The 21,973-nt window shown below is 39.1% G+C and overlaps 1 protein-coding gene across 1 annotated transcript in view; it reads right to left on the reverse strand.

The window, feature by feature from the left end:
* LOC126188750 (peptide transporter family 1-like) overlaps positions 1–20,634 on the reverse strand; it is a 269,810-nt gene extending 249,176 nt beyond the window's left edge. The window contains exons 1-2 of the mRNA XM_049930360.1: positions 20,589–20,634; positions 2,365–2,437 (exon numbers count right to left, since the gene is read on the reverse strand). Of these exons, the coding sequence (XP_049786317.1) occupies positions 2,365–2,437; positions 20,589–20,600 (85 nt within the window). The 5' untranslated portion in view covers positions 20,601–20,634. The remainder of the gene's footprint in view (positions 1–2,364; positions 2,438–20,588) is intronic.
* Positions 20,635–21,973: the final 1,339 nt, after the last annotated feature.

The following is a 21,973-nucleotide window of genomic DNA, read 5'->3' on the forward strand; positions in this document are numbered from 1 at the left end:
TCAACTGAAGGAATGGACAGTGTCCTAAAAAGAGGTTGTAAGATGATCACCACCATGAGTATAACAATGGAATGTACTTAAATTAAATTAGGTGATGCTGAAGAAATTAGACTAGGAAATACAATTCTATAAGTAGCAGATGAGTTTTTCTATTTGGGCAACAAGATAACTGATGATGGCCGACACAGAGAAGATATAAAATACCAGCTGGCAACATTACAAAAGTCATTCCTGAAAAAGGAATTTGCTAGCATCTAACATACATTCAAATGTTAGTAAGTTTTTTTTTCTGAATGTATTTGTCTGAAGTGTAGCCTTGTACAGAAATGAACAGTGGATGCTAAGCAGCTCACATAAGAGAAGAATAAAAGCTTCTGAAATATGGTGCTGCAGAAGAATGCTGAAGATTAGGAAATTCCTGGATGGAACAATAAATAAAATGAGGGAAACCCACCTTAGTAGACTGATGTGTGGAAACACAGAGACACTTAACAGAAAATAGTATTTGTACTAGCTCTTAAGCTCGTGCTCTTTTTCTAGTAAAAGTTCACACACTATTTTTCTTGTTAATGTTCATATATTCACACACACAACCTCACAAACACCAAAATGTAACTCCTGCAGCTGTGGGAGTGTACATTTCGGTGCCTGTGTGGTTGTGTGAATATGAGTACTTTTATTAGAAAAAGAGCTCAAAAGCTAGAGCGAATTTTGTTTTCTGTTGTGTGTTTCTATGCTCCACACATCAGTCCATCCAGGCCAATGGTTGCTTTTCCCTCATTTTACGTAATGCCGAAGATTAGATGGGTAGATCAAGTAACTAATATAAGATACTGAATCACGTTTGGGAAACAAGAAATGTATGACACAACTTAACTAAAAGAGGGGATAAATTAATAGGACAAATCCTGAAACATGAAGGAATCACAAGTTTGATAACAGAGGAAAAAGAGTGTGTGTGAATTAGGTTGGGGGGGGGGGGGGGGGGGGGGTGCAAAAATTGTAGAGGAAGTCCAAAGGTTGAATACAGTAAACAAGTCCTAAAGGATGTAGGTTGCAATAGTTATTTTGTTGCTGTTAAAACAGAATTAATACAGACAAGAGTATTGAAGAAAAGCTGGATGAGGTATTACCTATGGAAGGTGATGCAGAAACAGAGTAAATGATAGAACTGACAATTGTAATAACAGGAAATTTGTAAACTAAGTCATTCTCTTACAGTAGGGAAGATGTACATACAATAAAAAAACAAGATATATGGAACATCTAGTGCAGGAAGAACTAAAGAAATGTGAGGCTTCAGAGAAATTTAGAAGAGGGGAAGTTCTGAGCCATGTTTACTCACTTAACATTAAATCATCACTGTGTGTTAGATGTTTACTTATATCCTGGGCTTCCAAACATTACGTTTTTGAACTTTGTTAGCTAAAAGGAGGTCATGGGACTGTGGCTGGTAGCTGTGGCTCTCACTCAGTAAATGCCCAGCAACTATGGAGTCAGAATTCTTCAATCTCAAGCTGCTTTCATGTTCAGCTAACCTAGTTGCTATATCTTTGTCTGATTGACTAATATAAAATGTAGTAACTGATAAACCCAGCATTGCCCAGGTATTCGTTTTGCCAGTTTTCTACTATAAATAAAAACAAATAATGAACTGAATTTGTAGTGAAGTATCGAAAACAATGCATTTCCATTTATTCGTGAACACATCTTTGAAATTATGAGACAGCTGTACAAAGACATATGCATAACATACAAATGTCTAAGTACAGTATCCAAATTAAAAAACATGATCCCAGACAGTTTCTATATGGGCACAACTGCTTCACATGTCTACAACACGATTATGTTTATAAACATCTCTATGACAATGCCTGTTCATAGCTCTACAGACGACTGTGATTTCCATGTAAAGTTGTTTGCACTTCACAGCTAAAGGCTGCCAAAAGTGCTGCCAGGTGTCAGGGATTTCCTTAATTAGTCTCGAGTGTATGAGTGTCAAAGTAGTAAAAAATAAAGGTATTTTGAGGCAATTTTTCATACACCTCAGAGTTTATGACATCATATCTCTTGGATTATATGTCATACAATTTGTTTCAAAAACAGTTCAGTGTCTTAAATACTTTGGTAGATGAATAAACATCCGTAATTCATTTTATGGATTCACATAAATAGTTAATTTTTATTTACAAAATATTTGATAATGCATGTCAATGATTATTTATTTGCTTAACATTTCTTCTCATGTTAATCCTCCAATACATGAATTACATTTCAGAAATAGGCAGAAAAAATCGCTACTGCCAAAATTAAGAAGCATCACATATTAAGGGAATGACAGATAAATTTGGTTGCAGTACTTACTCCTTATGCCACAAAAGGAAAATCTTTCACAAAATTCTGCACCAATGAGGAGGTACACAGCCTTTGGAAGTTCCTAAAGAGACAGGAATCTAAATTATACATGGTTCTTATTTTTCAAAATAATTAATACAATACAATGCCACTTAACCATACTTTAAAAAGTGTTTGTGTGTGTGTGTGGGGTGGGGGGGAGGGGGGGGTTATGTGTTTTCTGTAACACAGTGCAGAAATTTTCTACAGAAATAAAAGTAGCCAAGATTTATAAATTTAGATACACTGAACATGAATATCAAGATTAAAACTGTCTCCCAGCCCAGGGTTGCAAGTAAATAAAGTGTATCTCTCACAGCCACACTTATGGGACTCTATAAGAGCAAAGGTACTCTGCCATGAGTGAGGTGGAAATTTCCAGTACAATTTAGCAACAGAGAATTATTTGTGCACTATACAGTCACATGAGCATTGTCGAATATAGAAACCACATACAATTTAGTTGTCATTTGTCATGGCTGCACGCTCTTTGCTTTGTTTGTTCACTGGTACCTCCCTTGGGAAAGGAGTCAGTACCAAGAGAAAGAGGAATCTTCAATACCCTGATGTACCATACATCATTTGCCCTCTGCCTTAAGACAAAGGACTGCCAGTTCCTGTTCCTCCACATGAACCACCATCAAGCAGTGATGATGATGATGCTGAAATGACACATACTGCCAAAAAGATGCTATCATCCACCAGTGACACTGATCCTTCATTTACACCAACATCATCACCTGATATGATTAGGGATTTAGATCTTCCAAAATGTAATATCAAGCTCTTGGCCTCACGACTGCAGCAGTGCAATCTCCTCACTGACACAGTACGTGAAGTACGTTTTTGAAGTGTCAGAAAAAAGATGAGTGCCACTTCAGTAATGAAGATGACATTACATTCTGTGGTGATAATGACAGTTTGTTGGAAGACCTAAACATCATATACAAAACCATACAAGTGGACACTCCTTATAGATGGCTCAAAAACAAGCCTGATGTCAATACTGTTACACAACAGTAATGAAAGGCCATTCATTCCTGTTGCATATGCTGCCTTAGCTAAAGAAAATCCATTGGAAACTGTGTTAATTACTATAATCATGAATAGATGGTAAGTGGAGATTTGAAAGTCACTGTGATGCTGTTGGGTTTGCAGGGGTGTTACATTAGGTATTGGTGTTACTTGAGTGGAACAGTTGCACAAGAGAAAAACACTACACACAGATGGAATGGCCTCCAAGAACAGCTTTAGTGCCTAGGTCAAAAAATATTGCTGAAGAACATCCAGCAATCTGAACAAAATTGCTGTTTCACCACTGTGCATTAAGTTGCAACTCCTGACAGCATTTGTTAAGCACATGCACAGTAATGAAGCAGCATTTCAGTATGTGTGTAAGAAGTTTTCATGGCTCAGCAGAGAGAAGATCACAAATGGCATATATATTAAGCCACAGGTAAGTCAATTGTTGGGGGACACACACTTTGAGTGGAGAGCTGAAAATTACTGGGACCTTGTGGACAAATTCATTCATGCTTAAAAGGTAATTGGCTACAACACGACCCTAAAGATGCACTTTGTTTGCTCCCACCTCAATGTGTTTCCTAAGCACTGTAGTGCCTTCAGCAACAAGCACAGTGAACAGTTTCGCCAGGACATTGACAGTCTATTGCTATGTTGGGTGATGTCTGCTAGATGGTACAGAGAGCTGCTCCAGAGACTATCCACAAGAGAAAGGCAAAGAAATGGCACAAATAAACAAGGTAAGTTCAATTAATGTAAATATCCTATTAACTATGGCAGCAATATATATGAAATATAAAGCCCAACTTCCTTGTAATCCTGAACTAGGAGATAATTTTAATCGTGAAATTCATGTTCACCGCATCAAAATCAATAAGGGCTGTCTACTTTGGTTTCTGCAAAAAATTCTGCTGTGAGCCAGTGTAAACATGTATGATTTATAGCTGCATTGTAAATGTGTTCCTCAGTGACTTTTACATATCTATTTCCCAGGGTAATTGTGCATTACATAATTGTATAATATTAAAAAAAAAATCATGTTTATTTTAATTTTGTCAAAATTATGTAGTTACATCATCCATCTGCTTCACACATATTTCCCTTAGTCATACTGAGGTTGCACCATTCCAGAATAATACAGACTAGTTGTTTCTCTTTTACTTCTTTATCAAGACGCTTTACATTAGAACTAAAACTGCTTTTACTTTTTATGTTCAATTTTTCTCCCACATTTATGTTTATAAAATTTTCCCTTAAGCTCAAAGAATATTAGTCATTTGCACTCATATTTTGGTGAGCCTGTTTTAAGTCTCTGTACATAAACAGAAATTGGTGACACCTTTTCTTTCCCTGAGGGTACTTGTGAAAAGTGTGGCTATTGTGAAATCTGAAAAACATAAATTCCTCAGTCTTTAACACAACAGTGTGTTCTTATTTATTTGTACTGACACCATACATCAGTGCTAACTCATTAGCTATAATGCACACAGTGAAGTACAATCAAATTTCAATCACATCTTTCACCAACATAATTACTGGTCTAAAATTTGTGTGTGTATGTTTTAGTAAGTAGAATAGTCAATAGCAAGATCATTAGCATTATCATTACTATAACGCTGTCTGAAAAACATGGTTGAAGTGTATATATACAAAGTGGTCACAAAACTACATACCTCTTACAGTGAAGATCTCTATGGCATCTCAGTCATCATCTTGACACAAATAATTGACATTATTGTTGTCCCTCTAACCTTTCTGAATAATAACACTTTTTAGGCTGGAAAATTTCCTGAGATCCTTAAGACTCTATTGTTATCCCAATTCATACAAAAGAACATAGAAACATATTTGGAGGTTGCCATCCAATATTCCTCCCAAATATAATGGAACAGAATGTTACATTAAATTACAACTTTGCAGCTTTTTTGAGGATTTCAATATGTTTCCCTCTTCACTTGTTGATTTTAGGCTGGGTTTGTCTACAGTAAATGCAGTACAAACTCAAGTTACTGATATTCTTGATGGTTTTGAGAAAAATTCCTTCATTCACACAAGCAAGCACATCCACACACACATGACCGCCAACTCCACGTGCTCAGACCAGAATACAACTGTCACATGAATGGAAGCAGTCTGGAGGGGCTGGAGAAAGGGAAGGGATAGTAGTGTATGGGGAGGAAGAGAGGAGCGCTGTCTGGCGGAGCGTGCAGGAAATTAGACTGTCAACAGTTACAGTGTCAGGAGGCGGTGAGGCAGGGAGATGAGGAAATCAGAGTAAAAAAGAAGAGGAGCAGGGAAATATGGGAGGGTGTGCTGGCAGAAGGTGACACACAAAGAAGATGGGAGACAAGAATAGGTATGAAGTGATGGACAGAGGGTATGAGAACAGTATGTTACCTTACGCTGAAGCCGGACCATTTCGGGAGTGGGAACAGTACATTCTCCAGTCCCGAATTCATGCAGCCTCGACTTATGGTAACACAATGTTCCCACACCCTCCATCCAATCTTTCCTCACTCACTTCCTTTTCTGTTTCGTTTTCCCCCATCTCCCTGCCTCGCAGCCTCCAGATGCTGGACTTGTTGGTAGTCTGGTCCCTCCACACTCTGCCACACAGTGTTCTTCTCTCCCCCCACCTGCACATTGCTATCCCTTCCCCTTGCCCACTCCCTGCCAGATTGCTGCTTCCATTCCATGTGACAGTTTCATTCTGGTCCAAGCTGCTGGAGTTGGTGGTCATGTATGCATGAGGTGTGCTTGCTCATGTGAATGAATGGTGTAACTACATATATTCTACTTACAACCTGAGGGCACATGGGCATCTTGAAATTAAAATTCTATATGTAGAATTTTAGATTTCACATTTATTTATTATTTATCATATGGCAATACATATACAAAAGTTACTACATGGTAAAATTTAAACATAGCTATCGAGAATAAAATAACGCAAATGACAACAGATGTAGATGGATATCAAGGTCTTTCATGTATTTTATCACACCACTCATTGCTGACATGATATCCTCAAAAGGACCCTTGTAATTACATGTGTAACATTTTGATATCACATGAGGAACTGCCTGTCATTCCACAGCACAATTACAAGTTGTTGTTGTTGTGGTCTTCAGTCCTGAGACTGGTTTGATGCTGCTCTCCATGCTACTCTATCCTGTGCAAGCTTCTTCATCTCCCAGTACCTACTGCAACCTACATCCTTCTGAATCTGCTTAGTGTATTCATCTCTTGGTCTCCCTCTACGATTTTTACCCTCCACACTGCCCTCCAATACTAAATTGGTGATCCCTTGATGCCTCAGAACATGTCCTACCAACCGACCCTTCTTCTGGTCAAGTTGTGCCACAAACTTCTCTTCTCCCCAGTCCTATTCAATACCTCCTCATTAGTTATGTGATCTACCCATCTAATCTTCAGCATTCTTCTGTAGCACCACATTTTGAAAGCTTCTATTCTCTTCTTGTCCAAACTATTTATCGTCCATGTTTCACTTCCATACATGGCTACACTCCACACAAATACTTTCAGAAACGACTTCCTGACACTTAAATCTATATTCGATGTTAACAAATTTCTCTTCATCAGAAACGCTTTCCTTGCCATTGCCAGTCTACATTTTATATCCTCTCTACTTTGACCATCATCAGTTATTTTGCTCCCCAAATAGTAAAATTCCTTTACTACATTAAGTGTCTCATTTCCTAATCTAATTCCCTCAGCATCCCACGACTTAATTCGACTAAATTCCATTATCCTCGTTTTGCTTTTGTTGATGTTCATCTTATATCATCCTTTCAAGACACTGTATATTCCATTCAACTGCTCTTCCAAGTCCTTTGCTGTCTCTGACAGAATTACAATGTCATCGGCGAACCTCAAAGTTTTTATTTCTTCTCCATGGATTTTAATACATACTCTGAATTTTTCTTTTGTTTCCTTCACTGCTTGCTCAATATACCGATTGAATAACATCAGGGAGAGACTACAACCCTGTCTCACTCCCTTCCCAACCACTGCTTCCCTTTCATGTCCCTCGACTCTTATAACTGCCATCTGGTTTCTGTACAAATTGTAAATAGCCTTTCGCTCCCTGTATTTTACCCCTGTCACATTCAGAATTTGAAAGAGAGTATTCCAGTCAACATTGTCAAAAGCTTTCGCTAAGTCTACAAATGCTAGAAACGTCGGTTTGCTCTTCCTTAATCTAGCTTCTAAGATAAGTCGTTGGGTCGGTATTGCCTCACGTGTTCCAATATTTCTACGGAAGCCAAACTGATCTTCCCTGAGGTCAGCTTCTACTAGTTTTTCCATTCGTCTGTAAAGAATTCACGTTAGTATTTTGCAGCTGTGACTTATTAAACTGATAGTTCGGTAATTTTCACATCTGTCAACACCTGCGTTCTTTGGGATTGGAATTATTATATTCTTCTTGAAGTCTGAGGGTATTTCATCTGTTTCATACATCTTGCTCACCAGATGGTAGAGTTTGGTAAGGCCTGGCTCTCCCAAGGCCGTCAGTAGTTCTAATGGAATGTTGTCTACTCTGGGGGCCTTGTTTCGACTCAGGTCTTTCAGTGCTCTGTCAAACTCTTCACGCAGTATCGTATCTCCAATTTCATCTTCATCTACATCCTCTTCCATTTCCACAATATTGTCGTCAAGTACATCGCCCTTGTATAGACCCTCTATATACTCCTTCCACCTTTCTGCTTTCCCTTCTTTGCTTAGAACTGGGTTTCCATCTGAGCTCTTGATGTTCATACGAATGGTTCTTTTATCTCCAAAGGTCTCTTTAATTTTCCTGTAGGCACTATCTATCTTACCCCTAGTGAGATTAGCCTCTACATCCTTACATTTGTCCTCTAGCCATCCCTGCTTAGCCATTTTGCACTTCCTGTTGATCTCATTTTTGAGACGTTTGTATTCCTTTTTGCCTGCTTCATTTACTGCATTTTTATATTTTCTCCTTTCATCAGTTAAATTCAATATTTCTTCTGTTACCCAAGGATTTCTACTAGCCCTCGTCTTTTTACCTACTTGATCCTCTGCTGCCTTCACTACTTCATCCCTCAAAGCTACCCATTCTTCTTCTACTGTATTTCTTTCCCCAATTCCTGTCAATTGTTCCCTTATGCTCTCCCTGAAACTCTGTACAACCTCTGGTTTAGTCAGTTTATCCAGGTCCCATCTCCTTAAATTCCCACCTTTTTGCAGTTTCTTCAGTTTTAATCTACAGATCATAACCAATAGATTGTGGTCAGAGTCCACATCTGCCCCTGAAAATGATTTACAATTTAAAATCTGGTTCCTAAATCTCTGTCATACCATTATATAATCTATCTGAAACCTGTCAGTATCTCCAGGCTTCTTCCATGCATACAGCCTTCTTTTATGATTCTTGAACCAAGTTGTTAGCTATGATTAAGTTGTGTTCTGTGCAAAATTCTATCAGGTGGCTTCCTCTTTCATTTCTTAGCCCCAATCCATATTCACCTACTACGTTTCCTTCTCTCCCTTTTCCTACTACCGAATTCCAGTCACCCATGACTATTAAATTTTCATCACCCTTCACTATATGAATAATTTCTTTTATTTCATCATACATTTCTTCAATTTCTTCATCATCTGCAGAGCTAGTTGGCATATAAACTTGTACTACTGTAGTAGGTGTGAACTTCGTATCTATCTTGGCCAAAATAATGGGTTCACTATGCTGTTTGTAGTAGCTTACCCGCATTCCTATTTTCCTATTCATTATTAAACCTACTCCTGCATTACCCCTATTTGATTTTGTGTTTATAACCCTGTAGTCAATTACAAGATGGTGATGAAAATTTGTCCGAGAATGTCTCCACATCACACATGGCCCATTCAGGTGTGGATCAGAGTAGACCAAATTGCCCGAGGCTGGTCAAATTCAGAGGCGTATCTTCTGGACGCTGGGCAGTTTCTGGCATTGTAAAGGACAGTTTTGTTGCCAATAGTGTTTCCATCCATCAATGGCATGTAAGAGTCCTGATTGCAGTATGAGTGGGATGTCTTGATCTTAATCATGTAGGAGTATATTGTATTGACTGGGCACTAAGAATGCACATGGCTTCATTATGTTGTACCTCTACCTTTTCTACATGTGGAATATTAAGCCAGACAGGTGCACAGATTAGGGTGCACATATGATAGTTTGTAGGGGGTATGGTGGTGGAAGGGGGTAGGAGCCTGATTAGGAGGGGGGGGGGAGATTTTTAATATTTTAAAAAACAAATGGCAGCCTGCAATAAGCCATAAAAAAGTTCCAGTTATAACCCTCTTAAAATGTGCAGCTTTTAAATCATTTTCTTGAAAGGGAAGCACCTGACTTCACTATTTTTTTTACCTTTTCCTGAGACCTGGAGGGTGGGGGGAGGGGGCAGAGATGTGTCCCCTTGCCCCCCCCCCCCCCAAGTGTAGGGGCCCTTAAGCACAGTACTCAGCTGTTGAGTGTACCCGGCCCAATGCCGATACTCAAACAGTGGCCGGCCACTGTGGCCGAGCAGTTCTAGGCACTTCAGTCTGGAACCGCGCAACTGCTACAGTCGCATGTTTGAATCCTGCCTTGGGCATGGATGTGTGCGATGCCTTAGGTTAGTTAGGCTTAAGTAGTTCTAAGTTCTAGGGGACTGATGACCTCAGATGTTAAGTCCCATAGTGCTCAGAGCCATTTGAATCAATCAGTGCCTGCTGATGATCCCCAACTGAGTTTATGGAGACTGTTGTTTCTGCTTTTGAGCTAAGCAGATGTTCATATATTTCGTATTTTTAACTTATTTTTAAAAATGATTAAGAATAATACATGCTCTATGTTGGATAGAAGTCAGCTGCAAAATATGCTCCTTGAAGTTACAGGTTCTCTATCAGTAATTTTTCGTCTTTTACTGAGTCTATAATAATTTTCTCTAGACCTGGTGTTGTATTCACAAAAATCTCTGTTTAATGGGTATTTGCATCTTTTGGAATGTTATCTGTTTTATCTCCATGTATGAATATGTATTGTTTTCTCTGGACAGACTTTTGCCATTTTCATGTTCTCACATGCTTTCCTTCCCAGTTATTTAAGAGAGTTTAGACTGACAACTGGATGGAGAGTCATAGTCAGATGTAGAAGTAATTTCAGGTGTGCCCCCAGGGAAGTGTGTTGGGAGCCTTGCTGTTCAGGTTGTATATTAATGACCTTGCAGACAGTACTAACAATAAAATCAGGCTTCTTGCAGATGATGCAGTTGTCTAGACTGAAGCACCATCTGAAGGAATCTGCATAAATATTTATTTAATCTTGATAAGACTTTAAAGTGGTGCAAAGACTGGCGACTTGCTTAAAATGTTCAAAATGTAAAACTGTTCACTTCACTTCACAAAATGAGAAAACATAGTACCCTGTAACATCAATGAGTCACTGTTGGAATCAACCAACTCATATAAATACCTGAGTGTATCACTTTGTAGGGATATGAAATGGAATGATCACATAGAGTCAGTTGGACAAAGCAGGTGGTAGTCTTTAGTTTATTGGCTGAACATTGGGGAAGTGCAATCAGTCTACAAAGGAGATTGCTTACAAATCATTTGTGTGACCAGCTCTAGAATATTACTTAAGTGTGTGGGACCCATACCAAAAAGGACGCACTGGGGATATTGAACATACACAGAGGGCAGCACAAATGGTCACAGGTGTGTCTGATCCATGGGAGAGTCTCTCAGACATACCAAAGGAACTGAACTGTAAGACTTCAAGATTGATGTAAACTATCCTGAGAAAGTCTGCTAACAAAGTTTCAAGAATTGGATTTAAATGATGAATTTAGAAATACACTACAATCCTCCACATATCACTCAAATAGGCATCATGAGGATAAGATCAGAATAATTACTGTACACATAGAGGCATTCAAACGATCATTCTTCCCTTGCTCCATACATGAATGGAACAGGAAGAAACTCTAATAGCTGCTACAATGGGACATACCATTTTCCATGCAGCTCACAGTGGTTTGCAGAGTACAGACGTAGATGTAGTTGCTATTTATTATTACAGATGTGTCATCAGCATATACAATCACCTAGGCTATGACAAGTGGCATATAATTTATGGTACAGAATAGAAAGTAGAGTCCTTGTACAGAACGCCGAGCTACTCTGTATTTAATGTAATGAAAATCTAAGTCAGTAATTCTTAAAATGTTATCAGAACTATATTTTGAATAAAATCTTCTCAGGCTTCCAGTCAAATCGAATGGTTAAGAAAACCATGCGCCTTTGACAAAGCACTCCTTGGCCATTGCTAATAGGCTAATATTATGCTCTTGTACACTCTAGCTGCCCGGTGAAACATCACTGCTGCTCACAGTATCATTGTACATAGGCATAAGAATAAGTTGACTTCACATTCAATGCCTGCACTTTCCACTTGTAATCACTGGATTCCACCCTTCACTAAGCTGTAGATGCTTTCTCTATTAAAAGTGTTGCCAGTGATTTTTATTTCAGCGGCTTCTTTAACTATACTGTTGCAGCAGCCGTTATTGTGAGCCATGACAGAAGTTTTGGCACTTTCGATTCAATGACCATTTTCCAGAGCATGCCAGGATAAAGCAGAATTTCATGGGAGTATAAGCATTAAAAATCTCTCATACTCTTTTCAGCACTAGTACAATGTGCACTCTTTATTCAATGTAAGATTGGCTGCACCTGTACCATTTTTATTCAACCCTAGTTGTTCTCAAGACCTGTTTCGCCATTAACTGACATCAGTAATTGCTCAGTTATGACAGGCGTGAATATCAATCTGATTTTGTCTCTCTCAGCACGTGCTTATCTTACCTGACATGGATCCCTAGAATAGCAAAAATGAAAATTCTTTTCCTGCTCCACGTCAGTGGTCTTATTTTGATTCTCATGTGGGACCACTTCATTTATTTGGTGATCATTGTAGCCTTTTATCCTCAATATGTTGCAAGGGCAGCTCACTACATGGGGCAAGTTATCAGCATCTGATATCAATCAAGAGTGATTGCATTATGTACCAACATCTGTTTCACAGTGTGCTTCTTGTGTTCTTGTGATGGATGATAATGGTTGATGGTGAGCACGTACAGACTAATGCGAGTAGATTTTCTGTAGATGCTGTTGTCAATGCATCCATCTTTTGGTTACAGGTTGGTATTGAACTCCCCCCCCCCCCCCCCCCCCCCCCCCCCCCCCCCCCCCCCCCCCCCCCCCCCCCCCCCCCCCCCCCCCCCCAAGAAATAGTGGCGACAGACTGATCTGTAGCACAGACTAAGGTCTAGATTAGATTGAAAGGTGGCAGTCTGGTTGTGAGCTGGTGAAACCAACAAATGTGAAAGCCAAATAAAGGCTGTGGTAAATTGACCAGCAGTCAGCCTAATGTGTCTTCAGAGATTCGTCGCAGTGTGTCTGATTAATATCTTCTATGACAGGATTATTAGTGCCAAAGGTGGGACATTGTGGACACCATGTTGTAAACTCATAGACTTTTGTTGAAACACTGAAGAAAATAAAAATAGGGCAAAGCAACATAGTGAATAGTGATTAGTCTGGATGTTATGTCACTTCTGATGATGATGATGATGATGATGATGATGATGATTTTTGGTTTGTGGAGCACTCAACTGCACAGTTATCAGTGCCCGTACAAATTTCCAATTTTTGCTCAGTCCAAACTCGCCACTTTCATGAATGATGATGAAATGATGAGGACAACACAAACACCCAGTCATCTCGAGGAAGGTGAAAATCCCTGACCCCATCAGGAATCAAACCCGGGACCCCGTGCTCGGGAAGTGAGAACACGACCACGAGACTACAGGCTGCGGACACACTTCTTATGAGGGTGCCAATACAAGAGACAATGAATCTTTTGGCCCAACAGTTTCAACCTGGAATCATCAAGTTGTTCTGTCACGTTCTAACAACAATACACTTCTTGTATCATGGTGTATATGATGAAATGGCAGATGGCACAGCAATGGTATCACCACTGTTTTCCACAGTCATGAATTTCTCCATGGAGCACTTTGAAGAGCAGGCTCTGAAGTCTGCAACATTGCATTGCATCCATATTATTTCGTAAGGTATGCTGATGGCACCTTCCTGATATGCCCTCAAGGTGAAAATACACTGCAGCAGTCCATCAATCATATGAATGAAGTCCATCCCAACATTAAGTCTATCACTGAGATGGAGAAGGATGGCAAGCTACTGTTCTTGGATCCTTTAGTTAAGAGGACAGCAGGAGGCCAACGGTGTCATTCAGAGTACAGGAAACTGACACACACTGACTGATACGTGAAAGCTGATAGTTTTCACCAAGCTGTACACATAAAAGCAGTCCAGGACACATTAATACACAGACCAAAAGTTATTTTTGACAATGTCTATCAACAGTTTGAATCACAGTACTTGAGACACATGTTCAGGGAGAATACTTATAGCAAGAGAGAAGCAGCAAACAGTTTCAGGTGCAACAAAGGATCTCCTAATCTAGTGGATTCTGAATGGGGCAAAATTCAGCATGGAGTTCCCCAGGGATCTGTCCTTGGACCCTTGCTGTTTTTAATATATGTTAATGATTTACCACTGTCCATTGGTAAAAATTGTGAATTCACAATGTTTGCTGATGATACAAGCATTGTCGTAGATGGTAAGTCTACTGCTGATCTGTAGACTGATGTTAATGATATACTCAGAGAAGTTACAGCTTGGTTTTCAACTAATTCTCTTTCAGTTAATATTAAAAAAACTAATTTTATACAGTTCCACACAAAAAGTAAAACTCTAGAAAATATAGTAATTGCTCATGACAACCAGGAACTAGAACAGGTGAAAACCACTAAATTCCTGGGGGTTCACATTGACAGTAGGCTCAACTGGGAACAGCATGTCCCCCTTACTCTAAAAAGGCTTTCATCAGCAACTTTTGCTCTAAGAATAATTACTCATTTTGGGGACATCAACATTTTAAAATCATCTTACTTTGGGTACTTTCACTCATTAATGAGTTACAGAATAATATTCTGGGGTAATTCACCAGCCTCAAAAAAAATCTTAACTGCTCAGAAGAGAGCAGTCAGAATCATGTGTGGGGTTCCTCCATGAACCTCATGTAGAAAACTTTTTACACAGTTAGGTATTCTGACCACAACATGTCAGTACGTATACTCTCTGATGAATGTAGTTAATAAAGACTATGCTCAGTATGAAACAAATTGTTCATACCATAACTACAATACTAGAGGTAAAGATGATCTACATGTTGAACTAAAAAATTCAACACTTGTACAGAAGGGAGTAAAGTATGCTGCTATAAGGACTTTTAATGCATTGTCTAATTATATTAAATGTACAATAGAAAATGAAACGCTGTTCAAAAGTATGTTAAAAAAATACCTGTTCGACCATCCACTGTACTCGTTAGATGAATTCTTTTCCAGAAGTAATACCCTCCCTTAATAATAGATGTATTTAGTCTCTTAGTTATTAGATGGATGATACAATATTATGTTAATGTTATAGTGTTAATGTTATAGTTATAATGTTATATTGAGAATTGCTATACTAGTTTTATGACAGCTTGTAAATGAGAAAAAGTGATACTTATAATATCTATATCATTGTATTATATTACTATTCTGTAGCATTAATTGTATTTGTACAATTGTATTGACACGTTCCACATCCAGGCAAATCACTCGCATGTGCGGATCTATGAAATACGCATACCAAATAAAAAATAAATAAATAAATAAAACTGAAGATGGTTGCCTCCAGTCGCCTTGTGAACTAGCAGAAGAAGCCAAGCTGACTGCTTTCTTGCTGTACTGTGGTGCAACAAGCAGCAAGTCAGGACGTGTGTTGCAGAAACATGAACTGAGACCAGTGTTCCGGCCCCACCCCCAAGATACAACATATGCTGTGTCCTGTTAAGGATGATGTAGTTCTTCATGTGCCCAGTGTTTGTATGGTATTCCTTGCAAATGCAGCAGCACCTACATAAGTAAGATAATCCACACACTTGCAGAGCATTGATCCAAGCACACGCCACATATTGAACAAAGGGATCTTTACAAGTCGGTCATAGATGAGCACTGCCTGGAAAACGGATACAAAATACAGTTTGAAAACACGAGAGTCTTGGCTCATGCATCAACATCTTGGGATTCCATTATAAAGGAAATGGCTGAGATTAGAATAAATAACAACGATTTCAACAGAGAACAGGGGTACACACTTAGCAGGGCGTTGGGATGGGCTTTAGATATCGAAAGGAAGCAAAGATGGAGATGTTTAACATTTGTAGGAAGGCAGGCACAGCAGTTTCAAATGTGGTACCAGCCTCTCGCGTCTTGGCATCACTCAGTCCCGTAATGGGCTGGAGCTGCCGAACTCACCTTCTGCACACGCGTCATTTTGGTCCTCTTTGATTGGTGGAAGAGCTGCAATCATGCCTCTATAAGCAAGAAACAATGACAGCCCCAGCAGCCAGTGGTTTTTATTCTAACAATGGCGGAGGTAGCTATCGAAAGCTTGGGAATTTTATTTGAATCGACACAGCTTGGAAACCGAAAGGATTTTATATATGCAGCCCAATGTTTACGTTTGAGCCATATTGAAGAATGCAACAGTTGTCCAATATGTAACGATTACCTATTTATCTAAAGGAATTACATTGCTACAAATTCCTGGGTGTCACTGTAGACCTATATATCATACGGGAACCTTTGATGGTGACAATTTTCCTCAAAAAATGATCTTTTATGTATTTCTAACGAGAAGGTAATCCACTACACTCAATGACGATACACTTACTGAAAATATACTATGGGTCGATCTTCCCACATTTGTCGAACTATATTCTAATATGGGGTGCTGCTTCAAAAGTTCGTTTAAAGCATATCTGTTTGTTAAAAGTTGAAATGCATTATTAAACAGTGACGTGCACGATTTGACACAAGAAAAAGAAGTGATTGCTACATCAACAGGAAACAGATACAACCAGTGGATAAGGATCCTGTGAATGCTGGTGAAAATCTGTACAACAAACTGTCTGTGTCTAAATAATACTCGAGAAAATACATGACTTCACGAAAAGTTTTGTCCTTCTTTATTTTTTTGCTGTCGATATAGTTTTAGGAGGTTTCAGTACGTCCAGTATGATGGCTATATATTACCGACTACTGTGTAATGACATAGGCATGCGAAGAATTATTACTGCTGTGAAAGTTCTTAATATTGTTTTTTCAAAATTTTTTTCCGCTACGTAGTAAAAACACCAGGAAAGTTTAAAGTGTGTGTGATGTAGTATATTAAGGCAGGTTATTTTCCCTCACTACGGTACTTACAATCACTATAGCTACGTATAGCAATACGTCCCAAAATGTTCAAATGTGTGTGAAATCTTATGGGACTTAACTGCTAAGGTCATCAGTCCATTAGCTTACACACTACTTAACCTAAACTGTCCTGAGGACAAACACACACACCCATGCCCGAGGGAGGACTCGAACGTCCGCCGGGACCAGCCGCGCAGTCCATGAGCAATACGTCTCGTTTACGCCTTTGTATGCTCGTGAAACTCAATATTGGCTACATAACGATGCCTTAGGCGGCATTCATAAAAAGCAAACTGTCGACGAATGAATAAATGAAATAAGAGAGCGGGAGCAATTATGACTACAGAGCATAGCACTTACATCCGCTGCCACATTTCTTGCGGAATTATCTCTGGCCCTTTTTACGCAGACGTTTTTGTTTACCGGTACCGCTTGCAGCAGTTGGTCGCTGTATTTACGAAGGGTTTACAAGGAGACTGCATTTTTCCCAAGCCATCCAAACAAATTTTCCTCTGCTTGGGGTTTTTCTGATGTGTGTTATTGACTGATCATCCGTCTACAGTAGTCAGCCGATTCCTTACTAAGTTCTTAATAAATCAGGATCCGTTGGTAGTTACGTAATTGTTGGCGCAATTTTAGCAAAAGAGAGATAAACAAACAATGCTTACCATGAGAACAAGTGGATAACTAAAAACTAGGAGCACCTCTAGTTCAACACCGCATACAAAAATGTTTTGTGGTTTTACGAACATTAATTTCACCTGATGCCATAGACGACACAGTCTGGTCAAAGAGAATTCAATGCGACAGAAGGATTTCGGACAAAACAGTAAAGATTCTATTGAAAGTGCTCCACAAATTCCAATTCCAGCATAATAATAATATCAACAAATAACTTTCTTTGGCTGAAGTTAACAAATTAGCCCATCAAAATTTATGGAATTATATCAGTGATCTATACCAAGCAGGGAGATCACTAAAATACTCCCTTCCCCAAATATATTTTTATTTTATAATTCCAGTTTTACTCTTTGATTGGAACACGAAATTCGAGATACTTTGCTGAAGATAATGCAATGTGAAAGGCAAGTCGATCTAGCACTTTTCAGTAACGCTGCGTTTCAGCACGTCTCGAACGTCGTTTTTTACGACACGTTGGGAAATATCGGAGTCAAATTGAGTTTTCAATGTTCCCGCCCTCTACCGACGTTTGTTGGTGCTCGATGAACGACGGGTCTTCCCACTATAACTTCTTGCGCTCGTAATTTTCATCCAGTCTAACTCTTGTTTTTTTCCGTTTATTTAATTAGAATTAATTTTTTTTCTTGACCAATACAACTGTTAGCATCATTTAAAAGCTAATAGCTTTTATACAATCTGGAGTATAAACAGGATGGGAATGTTCATTTGCGTTCTAGTTGACCTACTTCGTTAAAATATAACAGAAATGGGAATTACTGGTAGGAATTAGGCATTTCGTTGAAATGGTGATTTTTGACAAAAATCTTGTAATTTCGCAGAGCTTACAAAGTCACTGGCTTCACAGTCAATAATTAAGTTAATGCAATAAGCAGATATATTTGAGCTATTCTCTCTGCAGCTTCAGTTTCAACAGATTTTCCCATTAAAGGTCATTTGGCAGTCATAATACCGAAGGCACATTCCACCCTAGCCTGTAGCTGAAAACTTACTCTTCATGCAGGATGTCGTTTGAAGTAAGATTCATTAGATAACTTTTCAAAGGGCTTGTATTATCTCTGAGCATGATAAATGGCATATCTGCAACAATTCCTCTCGACATGACAGTTCTCCAAGAATGAACACTTGAGGTGTAAAAAGTTCTTGCATCATTCTGGTTTCCATAACCTCTGACATCCGAACAATAAACCGACAATAGCAGTCTCCAACAGGTTATAGTGCGACCGCATAAAAAAAAAAAATTGTAATGATAATACGTAGCTCCACTTTGTTTTGGACATTTAACTCGGATGTACTTGTCATTAATACATCCAACGGATGAACAAAAAATGCACCGCTCTTCTAAGCCTGCCGCTATACTTCAAATTTTTTTCGAGCCAGGAAGAAATACATGTCACTGATAGAAAATTTTCCATATCGCATCCAGAACTGAGGACATACATTGGCCTTCAGCATAGTAATCATTTGGTTGAATCGTTAGACACATAACCAAAATTACTTTCATGAAACAGAAAAACCATATCGCAATATTAATCACAGGATGAGACTGTGGTAAAAACTTTGAGATACATTCACAAGGAAACATGAAATCAAGAATGGTCAATAAGTGGTTGCTTCTTATAAATGGCCTTATCTCAACGACATGATGTTTTTGATGTAAGTTACACACCGATATATAGCGCAGGAAATTTTTATGCCACAATAAAAGAAAATGAACCTTCTCCAAGTGACCAAAACCCCACCACGGCAGGTGAAGAAAGTGCAAATGATGGTGAACCACACACTAGTTGCTCTTCAATACAATCAAAGGTGTCCACTTCCTTTGTCAAACCACAAGCATATGAATCACAACCTCACTTAAGAAAAATGAAATTTATTACGATTCACAGACACTTGGCCTTGAACAAAGGAAGATCGACCTGTTTGAACAATAGGGGAAGTCCGGATAAAATGACATACCATTTTGTTTTAAGGTCATTATTGCTTCATAAACTATGATGTTAAATAAAATTTATATCAGGACTGTGCCCCATTCAGTGTAGATTTCGTCATCTTGGTGCCATGTTTTTAAATGAATGTAAACCATGCGTTTTTGACATTCTTGCGAAAAATGCATACTACGTCATTTTAGACCGATGTACTGGTAAAATGACATAGGTGTAAGAAAACGTAGGAGATTCAGATAAATATTTATATATTTATATGTTTAATATATTTGTACTTAAGAACAAATAAAAGACTATCCCTGAAAAATTTCTTCAATGGTATCAATTAAGGTTTCTCAGTTCAATCGTACATAAGGTGACGACTGAAAGTAGTGTTACGAATGTCAATACATCAAATAAGAAAATTAGTTCCGTGTTTGAAAAAATAATTCTCCCAATCCTGTCTGTTTGCAGACATCACAAATAATGTTTTTTGTTCTGTGGCGTACTCCAGCACATTCAGTGTATGCTAACAAATTACAATGCTGACACCTTAAACAGTGTTCTCCAGGTTTTGAATGCGAGTATAGTTCCAAGCAGTACAGACAGTGACAATCTTCGGAAGCAACACCGTTGTCGCCAAAAAGATCTTTTTCGTACAATATTTCTTTTCCAAAACTAAGTTTCTTCTTTGCTTTTCTTGGCTTTTTGGAATGCAGCCTCCTTCATAGTCATACCAAACATGCACGACTTCAACAGTTTCAAGTGTTCTACCAGTTCACGCTCCAATGCAGTGTTGAACATTGGTTGGTGTCTACCCACAGAACACCACTGAAGATTCCGTTCGTATTCCTAATTCGTCTTCTAAGCGTATCCTGGGGAACACCGAATGCTTTCGAGGCCCGCAGCCATCCCATCTCACCTCTGGTAACAGCAGCTATAGCCTGCTGCATCTGCACCGCACACAAGGCCGTCTTGACGATTTACTTACTTTATTGCCTGCCATCAGATAGGGGAAATTCACTACTCATATTTGGTCTACGCAAATTCATTGCATTTGTGTATATTGCACATTTATCACTTCATGTTTAAGGTTTCGTTCAATTACTATAGTGACCTGCTGTTCAAAGGTACGTTAAAAAAATACCTGCTTGACCATCCACTGTACTCCTTTGATGAATTCTTTTCCAGAAGTAATGCCCTCCCTTAAGGCCTGGCCGGACAGAACTGCCGCTGCGACGGACGGCTCAGCGGGAGGCCGGACCAGTCAGCGGCCAGGGACGCCACACAGGCAAAGGCCGGCCGGCCGCAGCGACTCTTGGTGCGCCATCTGTTACACTGTGGAAAGGGCCGAACCTCATCATTAAGCTTGCATGCGTAGCGCGATTGTCTTGGCGTTAGACGATTTGGAAGCTTCACGCGGGACACGTTATCTTTGTGCGAGTTTTCTTTCTTTCTTTTTTTTTTTTAAGTGCAGAAATGAGTAGCTCGCACTAGCGATACGAAATGGCACCAAGAAGAGGAGATGTTGGGTGCACGACATTAATAGCAAGAGAGAAAGCTTAGGATAATACCATCGTCTGTGTATTGATCTAGAGTCTGACGAAGATACGTTCTTCAAATATTTTCGTATGTCGTGAGAATGTTTCGAGGAATTGCATCGCCTGATAAAAAGATAACACCGAGAAGTGCACAACGAACTGTAGAAAGCCAATTGATACGAGGCACAGACTAGCCATTTGTTTGAGGGAAGTTTTACCATTTGTGGCCTCTTTGTGCTTCAAACAGAAGTCATATAATTTATTCCATTTCAATTTTGCTGTATCATATGAAAGGTTCGGCAGAAGAAAGTGCTATCCCACAACGTAGTTACGAGTGGAGTGATAAATTTATCTGCAGTGTTTACGAATACAGCAAACGATAGTAGACCCTAACATCTAGTTCCGTATGTCCCGCTAGAGAGAACTTTCTACTTAATAGGTTGTTTTGTTTCATTGTATTCATAACATTGTCATTGAATTTAAACAAACACATCTTTGGTCGTTAACTTATCTATTCGTTCTACCGGCATAATTTATTTTAATCTTTTCCAGATACTTGACTACAGGCGAGAGTCACCAGAGCATAGCTTTTTCTTTTCGGTTAGGACGTTCAACAGTCTCAGAAATTGTGAAACAAGTGTGCCAGGCAATGTGGACTGTTCTACAACCCAAGTATTTACCTACTCCTACAACAGAGATGTGGAAGAAATCTGAAGAAGGATTTCCACAACTTTGGGGGTTTCCGAACTGCCTCGGAAGCATAGACGGGAAGCATATCAGGTTAAAATGCCCGAAGGATAGTGGATCCCAGTTCTTCTGTTACAAACAATTCTTTTCGCTGGTTCTCCTGGCTATCGTTGATCCATACTACGAGTTTACAGTAGCTGATATTGGAAATTATGGACGTCACAGTGACAACACTATTTCTGAGAATTCAGCTTTGTATCAAGAGTATATCGAGGGCGAAAGTATTCTACCTCCAAATCAGGAT

The sequence above is a fragment of the Schistocerca cancellata genome, chromosome 5, assembly GCF_023864275.1.
Source record: "Schistocerca cancellata isolate TAMUIC-IGC-003103 chromosome 5, iqSchCanc2.1, whole genome shotgun sequence".
Lineage (NCBI taxonomy): Eukaryota > Metazoa > Arthropoda > Insecta > Orthoptera > Acrididae > Schistocerca > Schistocerca cancellata.